This window comes from Dermacentor variabilis, chromosome 4, assembly GCF_050947875.1.
Source record: "Dermacentor variabilis isolate Ectoservices chromosome 4, ASM5094787v1, whole genome shotgun sequence".
Lineage (NCBI taxonomy): Eukaryota > Metazoa > Arthropoda > Arachnida > Ixodida > Ixodidae > Dermacentor > Dermacentor variabilis.
In genome coordinates, this window is record NC_134571.1 from 52,808,365 (window position 1) to 52,831,215 (window position 22,851).

Sequence of the window (22,851 nt, forward strand, 5' to 3'; positions counted from 1 at the left end):
TTACGCGGCGTTCGCCGAGTGAAAGCTAGCCGCTGCGCCGGGAGCGCAGCGCGCGCGCCTTTTGCGGCGATCGGGGTCATTGCCACGGCCGGACGTCGTGGTCGACGCAGAGGGAGGCTCCGCCGCACGCACGCTGTGCGGAAACAGAAAAAGAAAGGGTTTCGCTTTCTTTTCTTTTTTTTTTCTCTCTCTTCCTTAACGCTGGTGGGGAAGGCTTCCGCGAGCGCAACACGCGGAACGTCACGCATGGAACCGCGGCGGGGCGAACGGGGCAGCGCACGCAACGCGAGTGAGCAATGACAGCGGTGACGTCATCCTGGTGACACGCGCAGCGTGGACGCGGCCGGCACTGCGCCGTTCAGGTTTTGGGCTGCGCTTGCGTTTCGGTTAACTGCGCCCAATGCGTCCATCTCTCTCTCTCTCTCTTTCTCTCTCTCTCTCTCTCTCTCTCTGGGTTTTTTATCTGTTCTTTTTGTTAAGTGATAAATCTTTCAGCTTCGTTCGCGAGCTGTACTGCTGAGCAGATGCGCAAAAGAGTGCGAACTGCGGAGAATGATGATGGGATCGCACGCAGTTTATGGCGTTCCCCAGCCGAGCATCCACCTCTGCTGTGGGAAGCAGACGAGTGCTGCTGCCGACGGGTACCTATACCGGTAAAATAGGTACAAGCGCCCCCGGCCTGGTGCTTCGCATCTTCGGGAGCTCCAGACGCTTGGAAGGGCACCCGCCTATTGGGACGTTGGCGACATGGGGCCGGGCCGCCAGACTCCTGCAGTCTGCATTTACGGGTCCGTGGAAGGAGGACCATTCTATTGCAGTGCGTAACTCACAGGAGTATACTTGCCTGACAGCGCCTCTGGCATGGCTAAAGAAATATCTTACCCACCGTAACCAAGTGAGAAATTGCTCCGGGAATCGCTCAGCTTCAAGGTTGACAGATCTATGTGCTTTCCTGATAAGGGACGCCTTGATTATTATGGCAGCCCGGACCTTGTGCAGAAACCTCGTACCGCGAAGCAGTAGTCAACGTCGGTCACTTTAGTCATGGCTTCCCGAAATGTTATGCAGCCGACCGTGAACCACTACTATCTGCATATACGCAGAAAAACAGTCCATGCAAGATGCGCATGTTCAGCTGCTGCCGCTGCAATGAGTTCAAGCAGCTTGTCCTGCAGATGGTACGGGTATTTAAATGGAAGTTGCTCCGCATATGCAAAATCTAGTAATGGCTTATAGAGCTTATTGTCCGCGAGCGAGCGTGCCCAACTACCTGTTTGATCAGTTCGTAGCTTTACAGATCTGAGCGTACGCGCTCGTGTATATAGCCCTCGCTGCTGCGCAGATCCGCAACAGATGGCGGTTCTCATATTTCAATGCGCCACAGAAGAACACCTTGAACTCAAAAGCGTTGCGTTTTGGGCGAGTTGGTTGTACATGGTTCTTATTCCTGTTCTTGCGCATGTTGCGTGTCCCTTCTTCGTTCGACGGCCTGTCTTTGTGCACGCAAAAGTTTAATAAGAACCACTTTAAACTATATACTTAGAGTATTATTGTGCGTTAGATTCCGGGAACATGTGTGAATTGCACAAGAATTTTCCTTTTGATGTGCGCGCCCCTCGTCATCTGACTAATAATGACGAGAGATGGGAAAAAACAAAGCTAAGCCCGCGGCAAAAATGCGCATGCAGGATACAAGGAAGAAATTTCGATCAAGTAAGCTTTACCTGCCGAAACCTTATTTCCCCGTACACCCGGGTGCCGTTGCTTTACAGAACAGAAGAAGGTTTTGCTTTGCAAAGCGCGTAAGGCCGCACCTGATATGCGCTCGAAGGCGTTACCTGTCCATTTATATAGCTCATTTGAGCCCCTTGCCTACAGCCGGCTCATAACCACTCGGCAACAAACCATCGACCGGTTTCGTGCAACGATTTGCGTTGCTGCAGCAAAACATGCGTTGTACAGCGGGCCTTTGTGTGAATGCATCCTTGACGTTCCAAGTTCTCGTGTTAATTCCTCACTGCGGGGTTTGTCGTCCTGTTCGGTTTTGTTCAGTCGTATTCTCGCTCATAATCTTGTTTGTTTATTTGTTTTCCACATTATACCTATAACGCTGGCGATTCTTGCGTCGATCGTCGTCATCCTGCTCTGACTCGGCCGTCCGTGTACGGAAGTATGCTAATTCGGCCGCGTTTCCACTGCTTCCGCTTTCGAACCTCTCTGGACCCAACTCACCGTTTGGTTCTCAGGAAATGTTAGAATCCACCGTCTCCGCTCAACGAGCGAACTGACGCTTGTCGACAGGTTGCCGTGGCGGACTTCCGGCAGGTCGTGTGTACCGTTCGTTTCCCCCGCACCGCCCGGTTCCCTCCCTCTCCCCTTTGCCGCCTCTCCGAGCCACCCGCGGCTACGCAACGCGTCACCGCTTACGCTTCCCGTTGTATCTGTGCACGCACACATTGGGACGATTGATGGTGGGGGCGACCCTCGTCCGTTTCGCGGTTTCGTTCCTTCTTCTTTGTCCACTGTACTTCGCAACCCTTTGTGTTCGCACGCACGCGTGGTGAGGGTCACCGTAAAGTCTCGTTGAAATTAATATGCGGGCGGCCTGACGCCACGCGCATTCACTGCGTCCGCATGTGCCGTGGCTGCCGCAACGGAAATTATTAGCGCAAAGATATGCGACGTCGCATTGTGTTCCCGTCGATTTGGGATATGCGTGGCTGCGCGTGCGTATGACTTGTTAATGAGGAGCCAAATAATAGAGGTTGGCCAAGAGGAACGTGTGAACTTGCGTGTGTGGGCGCTGGCAACATTCAGCCATCCTATGCACGCGACGTGCGCATTGCATTGTGCCGCAGCAAAGTGTGTGTGTGCGCGCACACACTGTGAACTGTGAACAAGAGAACACGGAACTGTGAACAAGAGAAGCAGATAGTGAAGCCGGCGCTCTGTACAAATCCTGAAACATCAGGTTGGTGTTTCTTGGCATTGGTCGATGACCTTTTCCGCTAAGGATGCTTTTGCCTGACCAGACGGTGATCCGACGAAATCATGTGTGCTGTCTGAAAGTTGATTCAGAATTTACCTTTTGGTGCAAATACAACAGGGAAAGAGAGAAAATAAAAGAAGACATTTTCCTATTGTGTAACGAAAATTTCTACGACGCCCTTGTCACGCCTTTGTCACGACGCCCTTGTCAAATTCTTGTCACGAACTTGCGCTTATTACCTAAAGGCCCGGAAATGTACACTGTCCGACACGAGGACTGTACCTGAACCGACAGACCCTCAGTGACTCGCGCGAAGTCTTCGCTGCTCCAAGTGCGAGCGTTTATTACGCTTGTGGTGCCATTTTCCGAGACTAGCCTCTCTCGAATAGTACGAGATTGGGGTTGTTCAGCTCTAATAATCAAAATAATTTGGCCGACCCCAAGCTGTCAGCACTCCCTCTGTTTATAGGGCATTGCGTGGTCAACATGACGAGCAGCAGAGACGTAGGGAATGAAGATGGTGATCACCATCTTAATTCCCGACGTAAAATGGTGGGGGTATTAATTCCCTTTGAATACTCAAAGCGCTGGCACCTGTCACCAAGCTCGTGCTCTTTAAATCTTTCTGTTACATTTAACTCGTTAAATGTATTTATGCTATAAGCTACGTGGTACAAATTATTTAGAAAGTTTGCTTTATTGCGTGTTATTCCTTTCTTTGCGCTGCCAATCTTCCAGCCGTCTCTTACTGCTCCCCACAGCTAGGTTCTTTTATTTATCCTAATATCCTGCACTGCTTCCACATTTATCGCCCAATGAACTCTCTCGCAATCTAACAGAATGTTCTCAATGGTTCCTGCGCCATTTCCACAAGCTATAGTGCACGAGTCGTCTCCATCCGAAAAATTCTTCCTAAAGCTGATGATGATGATGATCTATTGGCACTCCCTCTGAAACGAGGCGGTGACAAATAATCAGCTGGCCTACTTGATTTAATCAGGTATACTGTGCATGTATTTCATTCTAGCATTTTTGTATACATCTCTATAATCTTGTTTTTTTTTCCTCAAAACTTTTCTACCTTGTATTGCTACCTATGCCTGTAACGGAACTGGTCGTATCAACCTCTCCCCAGATTTTTTTCCCACCAATACTCGAAACGTCTCTTGCTTATCTCGACTGCTCACTATATGTTGATGCTTCCGTTCACTTTAAATCCAAGCGCTTCTGGAAGGCGTACATTGCCTACGGGTTTCCCTGGGTGCATCCCTTCACATTCCATTAGGATGTGCAGAGTGGTCTCCGGATTTTCGCTGCAGCATAAGATTCCTCATCTTGTTGCGAATATTTGCCCCGGTATGTTTATGTCCTTAGGCAACCAGTTCGAGCCTCAAATAGCAAGACCCTTTGTGTTATCGTACAGATATCCCCTGCTAATTTCTTTCTTCCCATTCCTGTAAATCTTCATGGTCTTTTTTGTTTCCATTCCTTGCACCCAATTCGCCGTCTCTCTCGCCTTCTTTGTCATGACTCCTGATTGTTTGTTTACACTTTCAGTTACCATGTACTTGCTTGCCAACTTTCTTGACGACTTCTTCCATTTCGTGTGCACGCTTCTCAGGTACAGATACCTGTGCACTTTAGCCGCCCACTTATTTTCATCTATGTTCATGAGTCTTTCTTCAAAACCAATTTCGTTCTGCGCTTCTCTGACTTTAAAAGCTAACGCAGCAAAAGCAGCGCGCCCTCTTACCGTCGTTCGTCATGTTCGCCACCGACGTTTTCTCCGTCAAACATCTGAGCACAAAGCGGAAGAGCGCTTGCAGGCTGCATATGAATGCTAAGCGCATTCAAAGAAGCGCGCAACCCGGACATGTTACACGAACGAGCTGAATTAAGGTGTCGCCGAGCGCAGCAGTGTTCCGACCCGCGCACGCAGGCGGCGCTTAATCGTTCGTTTAGGGCGTCGCCCCATCCGTCGTCATTACGTAATTCGGTGCCCGCATAAAACCCGTGCGAGGCGAGAGAGGGATGCGCCTCAATTACGCGTCGCCAAAGCGTTTCCGGTTTCCGTGAGGGCCAGCCCTTTGCGCCAGTGCACGCATAAACCGCGGCGAAGCCGCGTTGGTACGCAGTCTACAAGTGCCTGTGGTCACAACTGTAGTGCAGGCAAAACAAGGACCTGTTACGCGGAGCAACCTACCGCAACCCTCTGCGTTAGGGCAAGCGACACGCTCCGCGCTCCTCTTGGTTAGATTCCAAAGAAAAAACAAAAACAAAGTTTCGATCGCGAACTGCTCAAAATAATGTTATAGCTGCGGTGTGACGGGAGAAGGACCTCATTCTAAATGATGCCGTATTTGGCGTCCGTCGTCTATATCGCCAAACGTTTTTAACAGGATCCGCCCCGTGCTCCGACCTCGGTGGTGCACGTATGTGATGCACGTGTGCGGTGATGTCACAGGGTTGACGCAGGTCAATGACTACATAGTAACTGAAAGGCCATCATACAGTCATCAACGCAGTTACAATGTGGCGAAGAATGCTTTAGAATGCGCCACGCTCTGGCAAGGTGCAGCAGCTATGGCAGTAACGTTAATGGGGATTCGAACATTTTCTTTTAAATAGTCACGCCCTTTTCTCGGCACGTACAGTCAACCGCAAATGTTTACGCACTGCGGGAGCTGCAAAAAAAAAAAAAGTTGCATTTCCCAGCATGCAGTCTGTGACCGTAGCCAACAAAAGACCGTACAACACAGTGTTGTTCGCGTGCACAAGCAAAAATATGGAAATCCAAATACTGGGCCGTAGCGTCTTTCCTCACGGCGACCACTCTTGTCCGCGTTTTGTTCCTCGCAATTTTGCGCCATTCCGTGTTGCCTGCTTCTCAAGGCCGTCAACGACGTTCGAAGTCGTGACTCGCGCGACGACCGTCCGTAATCTTCCCGTCATCTCCGACTGTGCCACGTAAACGCGGTCGCCCGCCGCTGGTCCCGTTTTCCCCGCTAAACCAGCACTTGCTCCGTCATCTTCGGGCACTGTTAGCAGTAAAGCCACGCGAGGTGCCATCGCGGCACTTGTTGCCAACCGACCCGCCCCGCCGCGGCCACCACGCAGTGCCAGTCCACTGCGGAACCAACCAACGCGCTATCGAATGTGTTTAGCGTGCGCGTAGAATATGTATATGTGCCTGGCAGCGTTTTCTCCCACCGCCCCGGCTGAGCGGGCACATCACTGCAGTTAATGGCCGCTCGCAGCCGAGGTCGACAATAAGCCCGCCTCTCGAAAGAGAGGAGGAGGGCGCCGGAAGATGCCGGCAGATCGCTGGAGGAACGCCGAAGGAAATACGTAACAAACCAAGCTCGAACTAACGGCAGCTCCAGATGAAAAGAGAGGCAAGAAAGAAACTCGGGATACCGTTGGAATGGGCTCGCCATCGGCGGCACCGTTGCCTGCGGATGTGCTCTGCATGCAGTGCGTGTATACGATAAAGCTTCGGGGATTCGATCCCTCCTTGCCCTTTGCTTTAGTTTTTTTCCCCATTTTTTCGGGCAGTCCCGACAACTGCGGCGAAGGCCAGTGTTTTCTGGCGTAAGCTCGCCGCACGCCTGTGCAAGAAAGCAAGAAAGGCCCGGAGCTACCTACCTACAATTTGCGCCGAGACGTCATTGCGATCGCCCCGGGCGCGCCCGCCGGTTCGTGGGGTGGGTGGGGGAATGCGGGGAAAGAGAGAAAGAGAGGGGCAGAGCCAAGCCTGGGCGTCGAAGATGAGGAATCGTGGGCGAGGGGAGGGCGATTCTTCTGGCGACAGCAGCTCTTCTGCGTTCCCCTCGCCGGCTCGCAGTTACAGAGCGTTGGGCGGGTGTTGCCGCTCGCCCTCCCTGACGGGTGGAGACGCGCGGAGATCTCGCGGGCTGCCTCGGAAAGCTTCGCCCGAGGGGAGAAGAGGAGCGTGGGGGATGCGCGCGCGCTTTCTCGGAGTCTCGGCGCGCGAATCTGGGGCAAGTTCAGGGCCAGCGCCGAAGGTGAACGACCGCGCTTCCTGGGTGAACGCACTCTCTCTCGCATGTCGTCCCCTCGCCGCCGGAGGGACGCGGCCGCAGCCATCTGCCCTACCGGCGCTGCGCTGTTCCGCTCCGCGTTTCAGTGCGCCAGTGTAGCTGGCAAAATATTCCCTCGACCTTGGGTGCGTGGTTGCACGAGCACGGAGAAGCTCGCGTTCTGGCATTGAGAAAATAAAGCGCCGCTGGACTTCTGACATTTAACGCTGCAGGTGACTCCCACGAAGAAATATAAGCTCATTTATCCTTGGTATTCATTTGGTGAGAGAGTGAGCGTGTGGCAGCTGCTGGCTGCCCCCGTTTGTTCTCTGAAGTCAAGTTTGAGTATCGCTGGCCTTGGTCGGCGCCTTACGTTATGTCAGACAAGCGCACGATCTTCACTGAAGTTTACATGTGGCAGTGCACAGACCCCACACGTTATAGACAAGATAATTTTTGGTTTAATGTGGTCTACCTGGGCCTCCGTCGAAACGAGTTTGCGAGTGCGAGATGCTTTTCTGCGCTTACCAGCAGCGGTGACTAAGTGGGTATGGCATTCTGCCGCAGAACACGAGTATGCGAGTTCGACTCCGAACTGCGTTCCAGCTTTGCGGGCGCAGTAAAGAAACCCAGGGGGTTCCAAATTATTCCGCATGGCCTTCGACTGACAGCGTTTGTCATAGCTCTCATAACGCGTAAGGACGCTAAAATCCACCTGTCGATCACTTTTATCGCTTCTTGGTATAAAACGACGAACCGTTGTTTGATACAAAGCAAGCTCCATTTCGTATTCTTCCTCACTTTCCACCAACACCTGGATGCAGTTCGAGTGAGTATGACGCGCGTAACATCGTGTGCAGCAGCAAACTTTGCCATCAGGTATACGTACATTAACCTTGGCTTACAGAGGAGACGCCGGCTCCTGTGAGGGGGTTGCGTTGGCTGCGCGTTCCTCGTCACATAGAGTGTGACCAAAACAAATGTTCGCAGAAGAACCTCCGGAAGGCAAGGCACACTCCCTCCCGCAAGGCGCGACTGCGTCGCAGACCTGCGGCGTCTCTCGCCCTCCCCTCGCGTGACTTGGCGTCTAGAGAGAACGGGACCTTCCTAGCCGGCTCGTCTTTCTTGTTCGAGCGCGTCGACGGGAGGAGCACGAAATATGAGTGCTCTTCGAAGAATTCGGCGGTTCCTTTGCGTGTGCGCGCTTTGTGCCGCCGGGCTTGGAAGAATAACGGCTGCGCATTCCTTGCTCGTTGCCCTTCATGTGTGCGGTGCAAAACCTTTCTGGTGTAAATGTGCTGTTCTTAGGACGATCTTCCTGCTCGTCTTCTTATCATCGTTTGTAATATTAGAGCAAAGTAGTACAAGTAGCAATAGGACTACTGCTGGTAGTACTAGTAGTAGCAGTGGTAGCAGTCGTATAGTAACCACGTGTAATCTAAAGTGTCCTCCTCGGGGATTCTTTCCGTTACTGGCCGTTCCTTTGAGGACGGCTGCTTGCACGCCCCCCCCCCCCCCCCCCGGTCTCGCTGCCTGTCACTCTCTGTATACCCACACTGTCATACGCACTGTACTGCATACACGGCCCTGATGAGCGCTTGCTTGTGTTCAGCAGCGCTGTGAAGTCGGGCCCAGGAACAACGATGGTTAAACATGCACCTAATAAATTATGCATTCTAACGTCCCAAAGCAACGCGCGGGCTCTAAGAGAAGTCAATAAGAGTGCAGTCGAGAATCGATCCCGCGATCTCGTACCCAGCAGCAGAAAGACAGACATTGAACCACAGTGGCGGGTAAAAGTGCCTAATGAAAGTCACCCACAACATAAAACATAAGCCGTGTGCGTTGCGAGCCCGCCCCACGATGTACAGATATCCTCCAGACATGTTTCGCCGCATTGCATCTGCGTTATGAGGTAAAGACAATTTTTTAGTTGTTGAGTGCGCATAGGTACAGAATTGCGAAAACACTTGAGTTGTTCGAAATCCTTCGTAGAGTATGACTGTGATATCGCAGAAGTATTTCTTTGAATGCGAAAGCACTGTCCGGGACTGTCACCGGTCTTCTTTCATTGATGTTGACTCATAACTCCCGGTGGGCGATGCCGGAAGCAGTGTAATCGAAGACATGGATGGGCCGATCCTAATACCAGTGCACGATGTGTCCCCACAAGGAGGGAAGGGAAAGAGAAAAGCAGAAGGGAGGGAGGTTAACCAGAATAACGTACTGTTGGCTACCCTACACCGGGGGAATGGGAAAGGGGATACATGCAGCTGCGTAACCATGATTTTTCGCTTGTTTCGAGTCAGCACAATGCGTTGGCGGGCTAGTTGGTGCGGATACATAAATACTTCGTTTAGCGCAAAAATAACGGACACAAGAAAGGCGACCCCCCCCCCCCCCCCTAGGACAAGGCGCTACTCTCAACTGACATCATTTTATTGCGTCACTCCTTTATAGACAGCAGAAACTAGAGGAACATGCGCAGTGAGCACCGTGTGCAGGAACCACCAACATCCGATGACAAGAGCGCACTCATGCGACAGAATCTAAAAAATCATATTCAGCTGTACAAGTTTAAAGAAGCACGCTAATGCACTGTGACCCTAATGACTTTATGAAGGAAGCTTCCGATAACTCTCGGGCGGTCGTATCGCGGCTCTCTTTCAAAATCGTGGTATCACGAAACATGGGTTTGCACTTGCATATCTTACAAACATGGTGCTGCACCATCATGCACATGGTGCTCACTGCGCATGTTCCTCTAGTTTCTGCTGTCTATAAAGGAGTGACGCAATAAAATGATGTCAGTTGAGAGTAGCGCCTTGTCCTGGGGGGGGGGGGGGGAGGATCGTCTTTCTTGTGTCCGTTGTTTTTGCGCTAAACGAAGTATTTATGGATTGTTTCGAGTCATCGGAGATCTACTGGGGACGTCCCCCGTTGCCAAGGGCCAAGCAAGAGCACGCTCCTGCACGGAGGGATGCCGGCCGTTGTGGTGGTGGTCGCGTGAGCAACGCCGCAGGAATGCGGTACCCCTCGCGACGCCCCAGGAAGCACGGGTGGGCGAGCCGCTTCGTTTTCTATATGTGCAGCGTTCTCTCGTTCGCTCATGCCCCTGAAATATAGGACATTCCCGCTTCGGCAGTGTTTAACTTCACCGCAATACACCCGAATAGCACAATGGACAGTATAATAATAATAAAAAAGGAAATTTATTTCGAAAGATCTGCCGAGTTTCAACAAGTATCAAACAGAAACGTCGAGAAGACACTTCCTTTTAATACCGTGCGCATCAACGGCAATTAGCGTCTAGTGCTGCGTTACGGCAGTGTTTATAGGCCTGACCAAAACACCGCTATAACGCAGCACTAAGGGCCGACCAAGTGGCGTAAATGTGTATGGTATTAGAAGAAAGTACCCTCTCGATGTTGCTAGCAAAAACTTGTTAAAGCTCGGCTGATCTTCTGAAATATGATTTTTGAAAATGCTACCCGTGCAGTTACGCTGGTGTAGTGCGGTTAAGTGGCACACACAACGACTGGACTAACAACTGTGCTTTATCTTTTCATATATAGTTCTTTTTTCAATAAAGCACAGATGTTAGTTGAGTCGTTGTGTGTGCCACGTCTCTCCTCTGTCCTTTGACGGGCTTAATTCTCAAGATTATGTACCAACTGACCCAAGTCGCTGCTCTTTTGCAAGAAACCACGAGGCACACAAATGAGGAGCGCAGATAATATTTACACTCCGCCCCCTCCCCTTACGTATAGCCCCGTTTCTTCGGGGTACCGCAACAAGCCGCGGGGCCTACTCCTTGCATTTCTGCGACTGCTTGTCAGAAGCACGAGTAATACATAAACGTGTGCCTCCATTTCCAAATAGAGTTGTCCTCGTAAATGAAGTCACAAGACAATCAATTCATCATTATCATGGGAGGAGTGGCGATGAGTACGTGAAATTCGTGCCCACCAGAGAAGGGGCCACAAGCACATACACACCTGCCACTGGAGTTCCTTGACTCGAGCAGTGTCGGGAGCGCATCACGCATGCACCTCCTCTATAACTGGACCCGAGTATACGGCCAAAGTCAGGCCTCCAAAATCTTTACATCCGTAAGAGCTCAGGTATAATACGCAATTAACCAATGGCGATGTACTGACGTTGGGCGTCGAGGCGGGAAACGCAAGGCGGCGGTATACGTCGCACGCATGCGCCCAAAACGTTTACGTGCGTGTTCCCACAATAAAACTGATCAGAGGATGCGAGCGTGCGTCAGAGGCATGTGACACAGCGTATGGTTCCTCTGGCTCGCGTCCTTGAACTCGCCGCCGAAAGCTCGCTTCGGGAGGCCTCTGCCCAGACGCGCGTAATTCCGCGAGAAATCTTGCGCCACCCTACAAGAAACCTCGACGGGCATATCGAAAGCGAAAGGCCGGAAGTGGCGCATGGGACTGCAACTTATGCTTACGCTTGCTCTCCCTCTCCCCCCCTCCCCCCCTATGGCTGTGTGCGACGGAAAGGAAAGATCGAGTTCTTTTAAGCCAGGGTTGGTCGCAATTACGACTGCTTTCTCCTACATGCCTGCGTCACTGCGACGGTTTTTTAACGCTTCCAGATGTGTGTGTGCGGGCGCGCGTGTTCAAGTCGAACCTGAACCATGGTATAGCCCCGACCCGGCGACAACGCGTACACGTCCGACGATGTCGTAAGCTATCCGTGTGTTCGAAAGTAAACGAGATTTCCTGCATAACGTCAAGCCCCTCTCCACCTACTTTCTTTTTTGCCCCTCTCGAAGTCTGAAGCACTTGTGCTTGCAGTACGCACAAGACATACCGGACGTCCTGTAGTCGTAAACTGGACCGTCCGCTTCTGCCTGTGCAAGTAAGCTCGGCGAGAAGGAGAAAAAAAAACACGTAAGCAAGGAAACAAAAGACAGTTCTCGGCACTTTACTCCCAGACGTACAAGTCAGCCGACGGTCGGTCAGCGGCCGCTAGCTATGCACTCGCTGTGCACTCTCGAAAGAACGGTCACTTTTTTTTTTTTCTTTTGACGACCTGCTGCAGCGGCCATTTTCAGCTGGTTCACACGTCCATAAACGCGAAGTCCCCGTCCTCGTAGCTCGAGTCGCCTGAGCTTCGGAAACCTACAGCCGACGCGTCCTTCGAGACCGCGCGAAATGCGTCTTCCTTTTTTTTCCCTCTTATAAGCCGGCAATTCACGGCGCCGAGCACGTTTTCGGATCGCGGGATGAGTGTGTATAGTCTAAGCCTTGAAAGACTGGGGATGGGCAGAAGCGGAAAGTGACCCTTCGATCGCGTATGCCATAAACTGTATATAGGCGCGGCCGTACGGTCCGACGGCTGCCCCGCTCAGACAGTCCGTGGAGCTGTGTCACCTCTCTATTCTGTCCCATTTTTGACGCGACGATCGTGGGGAGCGGGAGAAGGGGGGAGGGGGGCGAGTTGGTGCCCCTGGACATCACTTCTACCGCCACCCCCCTCTTCCGAGACCCCCCGGGCTTTTCTTTGTGCCATCGCCAAGGAGGCCGCCCAATCAAAGACGGCGGGCTTCACGAGACGAGACGGGAGTGGCATCGGCCTCCTCTTCACAAACGCACACACGCACTGTAGTGTCGGAATTTACGACGTGCACCTAATCTGAACGTCCGACGGGCCAAGGAGAGACATTCCCCTCCTGCCGGCTGCCTTGTACCGCCCCAACAAGGGGCAGGGGACTGACGACCGGACAGCTGCGCGCTAAGAGCGCGCGCTGATCGCGTATTTACGACGCGATTCGCGGGCGCGCAAATCACGCCGCCGGGGACCCGGTGTTTGCGGTGCAGCGTTATGTATTTCCGGCGATCGCCCGTGGTCGAGCGTGCTGCAGGCCGCGCGTGTGGGCATGCATGCTGCAAACTGCGGGATCGCCGCCGCCTGCTTCGCTGCGGCGCCCCGTTTCATAGCTGCAGTTCCAAAGACTCGACGAAGGAAACAGATTCGTGCTGAAACGCGATGTCACTGCTGGCGGATCGTGTGCTGCAAACGGCAGTTTTGAATGTTTGCAAATCAGGCGGCAAGCTCGCCGCGCCGCGCCGAGAATCACACATCTGCCGTTGACTTGCCGTATACACACATATGCTGACGACTCGCCACGGTTGCTTAGTGGATAATGGTGTTGGGCTGCTAAGCACGAGGTCGCGTGATCAAATTGCGACCACGGCGGCCGCATTTCGATGGGGGCGAAATGCGAAAACACCCGTGTACTTAGATTTAGGTGAACGTTATAAAGAACCCCAGGTGGTCCAAGCTTTAGGAGTCTCCCATCACGGCGTGAGCCTCATATCGTGGTTTTGGCACGTAAAACCCCATAACCTCATCGTGGTTTTGGCACGTAAAACCCCATAATTTATGATATGCTGACGTGTCGATCCAAGATGGTCACGTGCAGCTGGCAACCCTAAGAAATTGGCAGCGAACGCCTACGGTTCCAGTCGCACGTAGATTGAGTTACAATATTTACACTATATAGTGCTATATCTCCTCTCTCTCTCTCTCCATCTATATGTCGATATTATCAGGTGAAAAGGAAAGTAAACCGACTCCGGCTTTACGATAATTTGGACTCACTAATGAGTAATCTGCAAAGGTCACCAGAACAAGCAGTTTTGACATTTAAAACAAAGGAGCTTTGAAAGCTGCAGGAATTTACTTGGCTGTTCTGTCAGCGAAACGCACTGGAATAAGTACAGAGGCGCGAAAAAAACGGAGACGAAAAAACACATATAAATAGGACGAACGCCAAATTACTTATAGTGTTATATATACTACTATACTATGCTATTGTTCTACCGCACCGTCGGAGACGTCGTCTAACAACCACGGCAAGAACTGAGAGTCATTCAGTCGTTCCTAGGCCGTCCTGTCAAACCATCGACAAACCTGCACTTACCGGCCGTGACCGTTTAATTGCGACGGTATATGAACTCATTCGGCATTTACTCTCATTTCGCTGATGTTCTTCTTCATTATTATTATTATACCTGGCCGAAAAAATCCCGCGCATGCGAAAACACGTTGAAATTCATGACTTCATGCTAACGCACCGGCGCTGCATTTCAAGTTGAAAACAAATAAAATAAAAAACAAGGAAACTTTGCCCCATCGTTAATAAATAAAAGTTCTTTTTTGGTTTGGCAAGTAAATTGAAATCAAGTCTGAAATAAAAATATTTCTGGCTGCCCCGTAATCGAGAGTAGATGTAAGCATGAAATGGCAACCAGCAAAGCAGATTGGTTGGAGATTGGTATCGGCCTTTTGAGCATGACAAATAAAAGTTAACGTACTAGAAGTTACAGCTTGAGTGATATCGTGTAGAAGCATTAGGAAGAACTCGGAAACAATATTTTTTGTAACTTGTTTGGACAGTAACTAGCGTATGCAATGCGGTCCTGTACAAAGGGTTACATACATGCCACAATGGTCCATTAACATTCCGTTAGGATACTTTCATTACGAACACGTAACACAAGACACGCAGCCAATGGCAACTTTAATCTATACCTAGCTACCGAAACGTATTTGACGAAGATGACTTCAGTTAACTGACGTTAAAATCTGGAACTACATCCCACTCGAAATAAAGCTAGCTCGTATTTTTTTTCTTTTTTCTTTTAAAGTGAAGTCTTGTAGTAATCCTTTCTTTCGTATCTTTAAGATGTGTCTAAGATGTTCTCAACATAAACTGTTTGCAATATCGAATTTAAACGCACTTTGTAGCTTCTTTTGCATGTTGGACATCGTACTGATCTTGTGTTGTACAAATTTTCAACAGCTGTAATGTTTATAACCACTGCAGATAAGCGACCTATTCATTACGATTCTGTTCATTCACATGGTCTGTATAGTAATGCTTAGATTGGACCAACAGCGATCCATATAGGCTAATGGTTAACGTATTTCTGTAGCTACTTACCCTGTTTTAATAAAGTCTGATTGATTGATTGATTGATTGATTGATTGATTGATTGATTGATTGATTGATTGATTGATTGATTGATTGATTGATTGATTTGTGGTTACCTCCCTCTTTCGCGCAGAGCAAAGCTTCGCGGCGGCCGACTCGAACAGCAGCAGCCCAGCAAAGTCGTTCGTCGCTTGCAAGGTGTGCGGAGATAAGGCGTCCGGCTACCACTACGGCGTCACCTCCTGCGAAGGGTGCAAGGTGAGCACCGCGCGCTTTGTCCTCCGCCGCGCTTGAAAGTCGCTGCCGCTCCACACGTGCTAAAATCGAACTGTGACTTGGGCCGAAAGGTCGATACGGACGCAGTATTTTCGGAGCCAGTGCGACTGTCCGCGCCCTGCAGGCAGGATCAGTACGGGCAAGCCTCGTAATGACGGGCGCAGTGCAATAACAAGAACTCTTGCGTCGAATGCGCAGAAGAAGAGCGACTTGTTTTACCATTCGCCCGCCACAAAGTCTATACAGGGTGTCCCACGTAACTTTAGCCAGAGTTTATAAAGGTATGCGAATGCCACGTAGCTGGACAGAGCCAAGGTAATAATGTTTGCCGTCGCTTGGAGGTACTCAAACTACATTTCTTTCATTCAGCCTAATTAGATAACTAGTATTAATTAATTAATCAACTTCTGAAGTATTATAACTAGATGGAAAGTGTCAATGAGAAAATTGTAGAGCGACATGAAAAACTCCCAATACAGCTTTTCGTTACTCGATACGTTCTACATTTAATGTGTTTTTCTGAGCGTGAAAGAAGCCCGTGAATACACGCAGTGCCTCGAGCGGCCAGTCGCGGGGCTAATTTTGCGAGCATTTGAGGGCTTTCACGCTCGGAAAAACACTTTCGGGTCGCACATGTTGAGGAACAGAAAGTTGTATTGGGAGTGTTTCATGTCGGTCTACAATTTTCTCTTTGACACTTTTCATCTAGTGATAATACTTGAGAAGTCGATTATTTAATTAAGACTAATTATATATTTAGGTGAAAGGAAAAAATAGTTTGAGTATATCTCCAAGCTACAGTAAACAACATTACCTTTGTTCTGTCCAGCTACATAGTATTTCCATATTTTTAAAGTTTCACTCAAGTTAAGTGAAACACCTTGTATATAACTTCTTCGTCGGCTTGCTTTACAAACACATTTCTGTCCACTTCATCAGTCCTGGCTGCCATTACTGTGAAAAATGGCTGTGAATGCTCGTCAGTTACGCTTTCAAAGAGCCTTAAAATGCAAAAATATTTGTTCGTGCAGTTTTACAGGAACTTTCTTATTGAAAATATATTCACTCGGCGAGATAAGGCCTGGGACGGTCTCCAAACTACTAATTTGCTTTAGCCACCTAATATCAACGATGACTGACCACCTAACTACTGTAGCTCCGTTAATCGCGCACAAAAATTGGTCAAATTAATCCGTATCTAGCGCTTACCAATCCGAACACACGAATTGTAACAATAATGTCACGAAGACCGTCAAATTAAAACAAAAATTGACTGTCAGAAAACAGCCTGCCTATGATGGTGCGATGCGCTTCCCATGAAGCACGTGCGAAAACTTGGACAGATTATCTTGACGCGAATCAACTTCGTTAACTTGCACGCATGTACCCAACCATGCACTTCTGCCTCTACGATGGAGCATCGTATACATTATACAAGAACCACCTCAGTGCAATATGTATGCTACATCACACAAGGTGTGAGAGAACATTGTGTGTGCTCCCAATGAGCTTTCTGAGCGTTGGTGACGTCAGGTACGGTTTCTTGGTGTCGTGGGCGTTGGCATGGAATATGCCGAAATTTTAGGATGAGCAGCTTATGGCGGCGTTCATCTTAAAACTGTCCGAGGTTTAAACCGAAAGAAGAAAAAAAAACAGGAATATTGTGACAATGCTGACACAGGTACAGACACTATGAGGTCCGACACGGTGACAGTGGTGGGAGCGGCTCCAAGACTTCACGACTGCATTAACACATGAAATATTAATTTGCCAAGTACCTGTAATCGGAACATTGTTTAGCTCTCCAACTTTTTTGGTATTTCGGAGCCGCCGTGCAGTCTTGGGGGCCCTTCGACCACGGGCACAATGTTGAAGCTTGCCCTTAAACCACAATTTTATCTTTTCTTTTTTTTTTGGCGACTTTTTGTAACCGCTGTTACAAAGTTATCGTTTGGCGCGCCTGCACGTATTCGAAATGTTCAGCATGTTGTCGCAGATTTGGTAGCGAAAGAGTGTTATCCAATAAGATCGCGCGCGGCAATTACGAATACACTCTCGATCGCGAGCGAGCGCCAGCGATTGCGCTAGAATGTACGATGGTTCACGCCTGATTAACGGACGCCTTGCTCCCGCAGGTCAGATTCCGGCGACGGACGACACTGCTCGCAGATATATATGTCGCTGTGCTTTGAGCGTTACTTGTTTTTCGAGGCACAATTCCGCCTAATGCAGAGGTACAGATTCGAGACTCACGCTTTTGGAACTGTCTTGTTCTTCACCATCACTGCAACGTGACGGTACAGGCATGCTGCATTTTCGTTGAGTGGATACTGGGAAATGAACTAGGACTTTCGCTACGTGTGCGTTTACTCCCCTAACACAATAACGTGGAAATTATTATTATTATTATTATTATTATTATTATTATTATTATTATTATTATTATTATTATTATTATTATTATTATTATTATTATTATTATTATTATTATTATTACTTGTTTAGAAAACATATATGCACTTGAGAGGAAAGTAAAAGCGAGGTACAGGCTGGAAACTGCCACCGAAAGGGGCACAACGCCTGTCTACATTTAGGAATAAAAGGAGAAAGAAATATAGAAATGGAAGGTAGGAAGAAGGGAAGGAAATATTCGATTTCAAGAATACAGAATGTTTCAACGCTTATTAATCAGCTTTCACCGCATGTCAGGGAAGGAAAATTGAACAAATGTACTCTTAGTATATTTATGAGCCTAACCACTTCAAAACGCTTCATTTGAGTTCCTTCTTTGCGCACTGATAGCAATTTAAATTTATTCGAATCGAGGGGCCCTAAACATGTGTCCAACCGTCCAATGGAGGGCTATTCTTCCGAATGTTTCATTTCGATAATGTGTGTTAGCCGCCTGCCTTTATTAAGGAAGGTAACGATGGTGAACCGCTGGGCAGCTCCTCACGGGGCCGGGCTGATGGTGGCGGTGCCATCGTGACGGAATGCAGGGCGGTGATAATAACGTCACATGCGCTCTTTCTTCCGCGTCTGTTTCGCTTTCAGAGGGCGTTCGAATACGGAATATTTGTTAGCGTAGCTCTTACGGCAGCTTTTTTTAATGAAACGTCTTCGCTCAGCTGGATAGATTCGTCAAGGTCTCCAAACTACACATTTGATTTATGAACCTAAAATAAAGATTTTAGAGAGCTAATAAATGAAACTCCGTTAATTCATGATGCTCCCAACCTGCATACTCGAATACCAATCACGTTACCATGATTGATATTGGCGTAGTTTTAAGAAATTGGTGCAGTGAAGCAAGAAAGCTGCAGGTATTCATAATGCCATAAATTCGTTGTCATTCGTTGTTGTCTCGTGGCTTTAAATATGGCTATAAATAAACTTTATGACGCATAATTTTTCTCCACGAGTATAAACAAGAAAAATACTCCCACACATGCGGGCACATGCGCATACGTGCGCGCACACATACACGCAAACACATGTTCACACGCGTGTGCGCTCACCCACGAACACACACATGCTCGCACACAAAGACATTCACAGACGTATGCACGCACGCGAGCGCACACACAGCTGGTGCACGAAGCACGCATACCCCAACCACTGTTCTACCACGAAAGTTGCTCATACCTTGTCTTTCTTATTTTGCAAAATTATTCCTCGGAATTTTGAGAACGGCAGCCCACAAACAAATGTAATAAAAAAAAAAACACCGACAGCGCATATCTTTTATGCTACCTCTTCTCAGACTGAAATATTAAAAGTGCGAAACAGTGACAGGAGATCGACCAACGCAAGAGGCCGCGTTTCTACCAGAGAGCTTGCCTTTGTGCATAGCATTCGCCGCCAGCGCTTCCCCTGTAAACGTTACGGTTACATCAGCTGCAGCTGCCGGAAAGCATGAAAAGCAGTAAGGGATCTTTGAATGCTATCAGCGTTCCACTCCTAAAGGCGAAGCTTAAGCGTACTCCAAATACACAGAAGCGCACACGCAAGTGCGAGTACGCGGACACACGCCAGCGCACATAAGCGTGCGCACGCATAATCACTCTCCCTACGTCCTTGCTGCCTCTCAAAAACCTGTGCGTACCGTTCCAACGCCAGTCACGTTGGTGTTTAAACTTGGCGCCCTGCGTTGTGACTTCTGCCGGGAGGGTGCGCAACGATTTGCTCCTGTCGTGTGACTTCACCGCTCATGCCTGAATGCCTGACCAAAACACTGACTCAACGCAGCATTAATATGACGACTAAGTGCCGTAAATGTATATGTTGTTAAAAGGAAACGCTGCTAGTTGAAATTCGCTGAAGCTAGGCGGATATCTTGATGCACACACACACACACACACACACACACACACACACACACACACACACACACACACACACACACACACACACACACATATATATATATATATATATATATATATATATATATATATCATGAGAAGCCAACAAACAGCCAACAATGATATGACTAATAAAAATCGGGCCCCTCGGTTAAGCCCTTTCTTCTCGTTTATATATATATATATATATATATATATATATATATATATATATATATATATATATATATATATATATAAACAACTCGCCACAGGGGGGAACGATCCCATAACCTTCGCATTCCATCGTTCCCCACCTGCGGCAAGTTGTTTTTTCATCCACTTTGATTTTCATTAATTTATCGTTTCATTATTTCATTTATTAAGCATAAGTAATTTCCCCTATGTTGTTAAAAATTAAATTATAAGACTTTACGTGCCAAAACCACTTTCTGATTATGAGGCACGCCGTAGTGGAGGACTCAGGAAATTTCGGCCTCCTGGGGTTCTTTAACGTGCACCTAAATCTAAGTACACGGGTGTTTTCGCATTTCGCCCCCATCGAAATGCGGCCGCCGTGGCCGTAATTCGATCCCGCGACCTCATGCTCAGTAGCCTAACACCATAGCCACTGAGCAACCACGGCGGGTCCCTATGTTGTCCTTGGTGTCAGTGTTTGTTAGCTTCTTATGATATGACTAATAAAAAATCAGGCCCCTCGGTTAACCCCCTTTTTTCTCGTTTATATATATATATATATATATAATATATATATATATATATATATATATATATATATATATATATATATATATATATATACCCGTATATGTTTAAGTATATGTATATGCCACGTCTTGCTATATGACATGCGGTATATGCGGGTTATACTGCCGCACCATTCTATCACTAAAGTTGCTCATGCCTTGTCTTACATTCTTGACAATGTTATTCCTCGGAAATATGAGAGTGACAGCCGACGAACAAACGTCGTGAAACAAAAACACCGCCAGCGCATGTCCTTTATGTTGAGTATTCTCAGACTTAAATATTAAGAGTGCGAGACAATGAAATAAACCTGAAAATGCTGTAATTTTTTCTAGGCGCGGCTGTTCACTGCCTCCGTGATCGGCCCTCGCAAGAGGCCGCGTTTCTACCAGAAAGCTCGCCTTCGTGCATAGCGTGTGCCGCCAGCGTTCCGCTGTAAACATTACGGTTACGTAATTTGCACTTGCCGGGAAGCCTGAGCAGCAGTCAGGGATCTTTGAATGTTATCGCGTTCCATTCTTAAAGGGGAAGCTTAAGCGTCCTCAATCTTTATGTTTTTCCAGGCGTCAGGTGTACTTTCAGATTACAGCAGACCGCGTTCCATACAGGTGCTAGCAATACAGGTTCGGCAATGTTGATTGCTAAAGAGTTTACTGTAATCCAAATAAAACGTTCACTAAGAATACTATTGGCCGTATTTACAACCTCATTACACTGGTAAAGTACGCTAGTATCATCTGCATGTATTTATGAATCCTGTGCAGTCGCTAATTCTTGTTAGTAGCGGCCCTATTGTGCTAACCTGAGGTACACCTGATGTTATATAGGTTGTTTATTCTGTGAAAAATTAGACTTCAAAAGGTTGAAGTGCGTTCCGTGAAAATTGTAAGGATCTATTTTTGCAAAGAGTACTTCGTGGCTAATTCCATAGAATGGCCAGAATAATCTATGAAAACGCCTACTGTTAATATCTTGTTTTCGACTAAATTTAGTATGATTTTTCTTTATTTATTGTTTTTTCTAAGCAGAACCATTTCCGTAAAGTGAATGATGAGACGCACAGCATCAAAGAAAAAAAAACGATGGCAGGGCAGATATACCCCGACGAAAGCCAAATTGATGTGTGATAATGCGGCATGCGTCTCTCTCTCTCTCTCTCTCTCTCTCTCTCTCTCTCTCTCTCTCTCTCTCTCTCTCTCTCTCACACACACACACACACACACACACGCACGCACGTACAAATTGGAGGACGCTTAAGCTTCGCCTTTATTAGTGGAACGCGATAGCATTCAAAGATCCCTGACTGTTTTTCATACTTCCCGGCAACTGCAGCTTATGTAACAGTAACGTTTACCGGGAAACGTTGGAGGCGAATGCTATGCACGAAGGCAAGCTTTCTGGTAGGAACGCAACCTCTTGCGTGGGTCGATCTCCTGTGACTGTTTCGCACTTTTAATATTTCAGTCTGAGAAGAGATAGCGTAAAATATATGTGCTGTCGGTGTATTTTTTTTCATTACATTTGTTTGTGGGCTGCCGTTCTCAAAATTCCAAGGAATAACTTTCTAAAGAAAGAAAGACAAGGGGCGCTATAACGTAAAACTATTCCAAACTTTTCTATTTCAATTCTGCTGTCAGCCCTCCACGATTGGTCAAAAAGTTTTTTCGACCACCCCCACTTCACATGTCTGTCACGCGACGTCACGAAATCCGCGATACCTCGCCATCTGATATGATGTGTACACGCTGATTATGCATGATTTGACAGAAAAAAGAAAAACAGTTATTTCTGATTCGACCCCTTTTCGCCATTAGCCCTCGGCTATTGGTAAAAAGTTTTCGGGCTGCACCCACTTCACCTGCCTGTCACGCGACGTCACAAAACCGCAAGAACTCATCGCGTCAAAGTGACGTGAACGCGATAAAGGTGCATTAATATGCCGAACAAAACTGAATTTTCTTCGGAATAGCCGCAGGCTGCCTCGTTCCGAAAGGAATAAAAGATGGCTACCGCTGATCGCTCAGACGCTGGCTACTCGCACCTGCCGGAGAGCATGGGTGTATTTGCGTATAATAAAACTTCTTGCGAGGCCGTGTAACGTTTTTTAGCACTTTCGGCACGTTTACCCCCTCATTCTGCCAACTCTTCTTTGCTGAGGGGTCCGTTTTAGCGTCATTCTTGAGCTTCCGTTGCATGCCGCCGCGATTTTCGACCAGCCACCGCAAGCTAAGTAAGGCAAAGCCGACCAATCCTATACGCTGGCACCACACTCTTCATTCGGTTATCGACTTTCAGTGCAGTGGCTCGGCCCCATCGCATCCCTCTCCATTTAAGCGTTCTACTCGCTTCTTGTCAGCCAATTAGATACGACAAGCCGCTCAGTGCAGGCAATGTTATTCGTTTTTCAAGCAAACAAAAGTGACCTCCTATGAACGAGAGAGCGTTTGATTGGTCTGTTCCAACAACCGTTGG

General features: G+C 48.3%; 1 protein-coding gene across 1 annotated transcript in view; it reads left to right on the plus strand.

The window, feature by feature from the left end:
• The window catches only part of Eip78C (Ecdysone-induced protein 78C), a 122,549-nt gene that overhangs the window by 59,041 nt on the left and 40,657 nt on the right, over positions 1 to 22,851 (plus strand). The window contains exon 2 of the mRNA XM_075689086.1: positions 15,126 to 15,250. Within this exon, the coding sequence (XP_075545201.1) occupies positions 15,126 to 15,250 (125 nt within the window). The remainder of the gene's footprint in view (positions 1 to 15,125; positions 15,251 to 22,851) is intronic.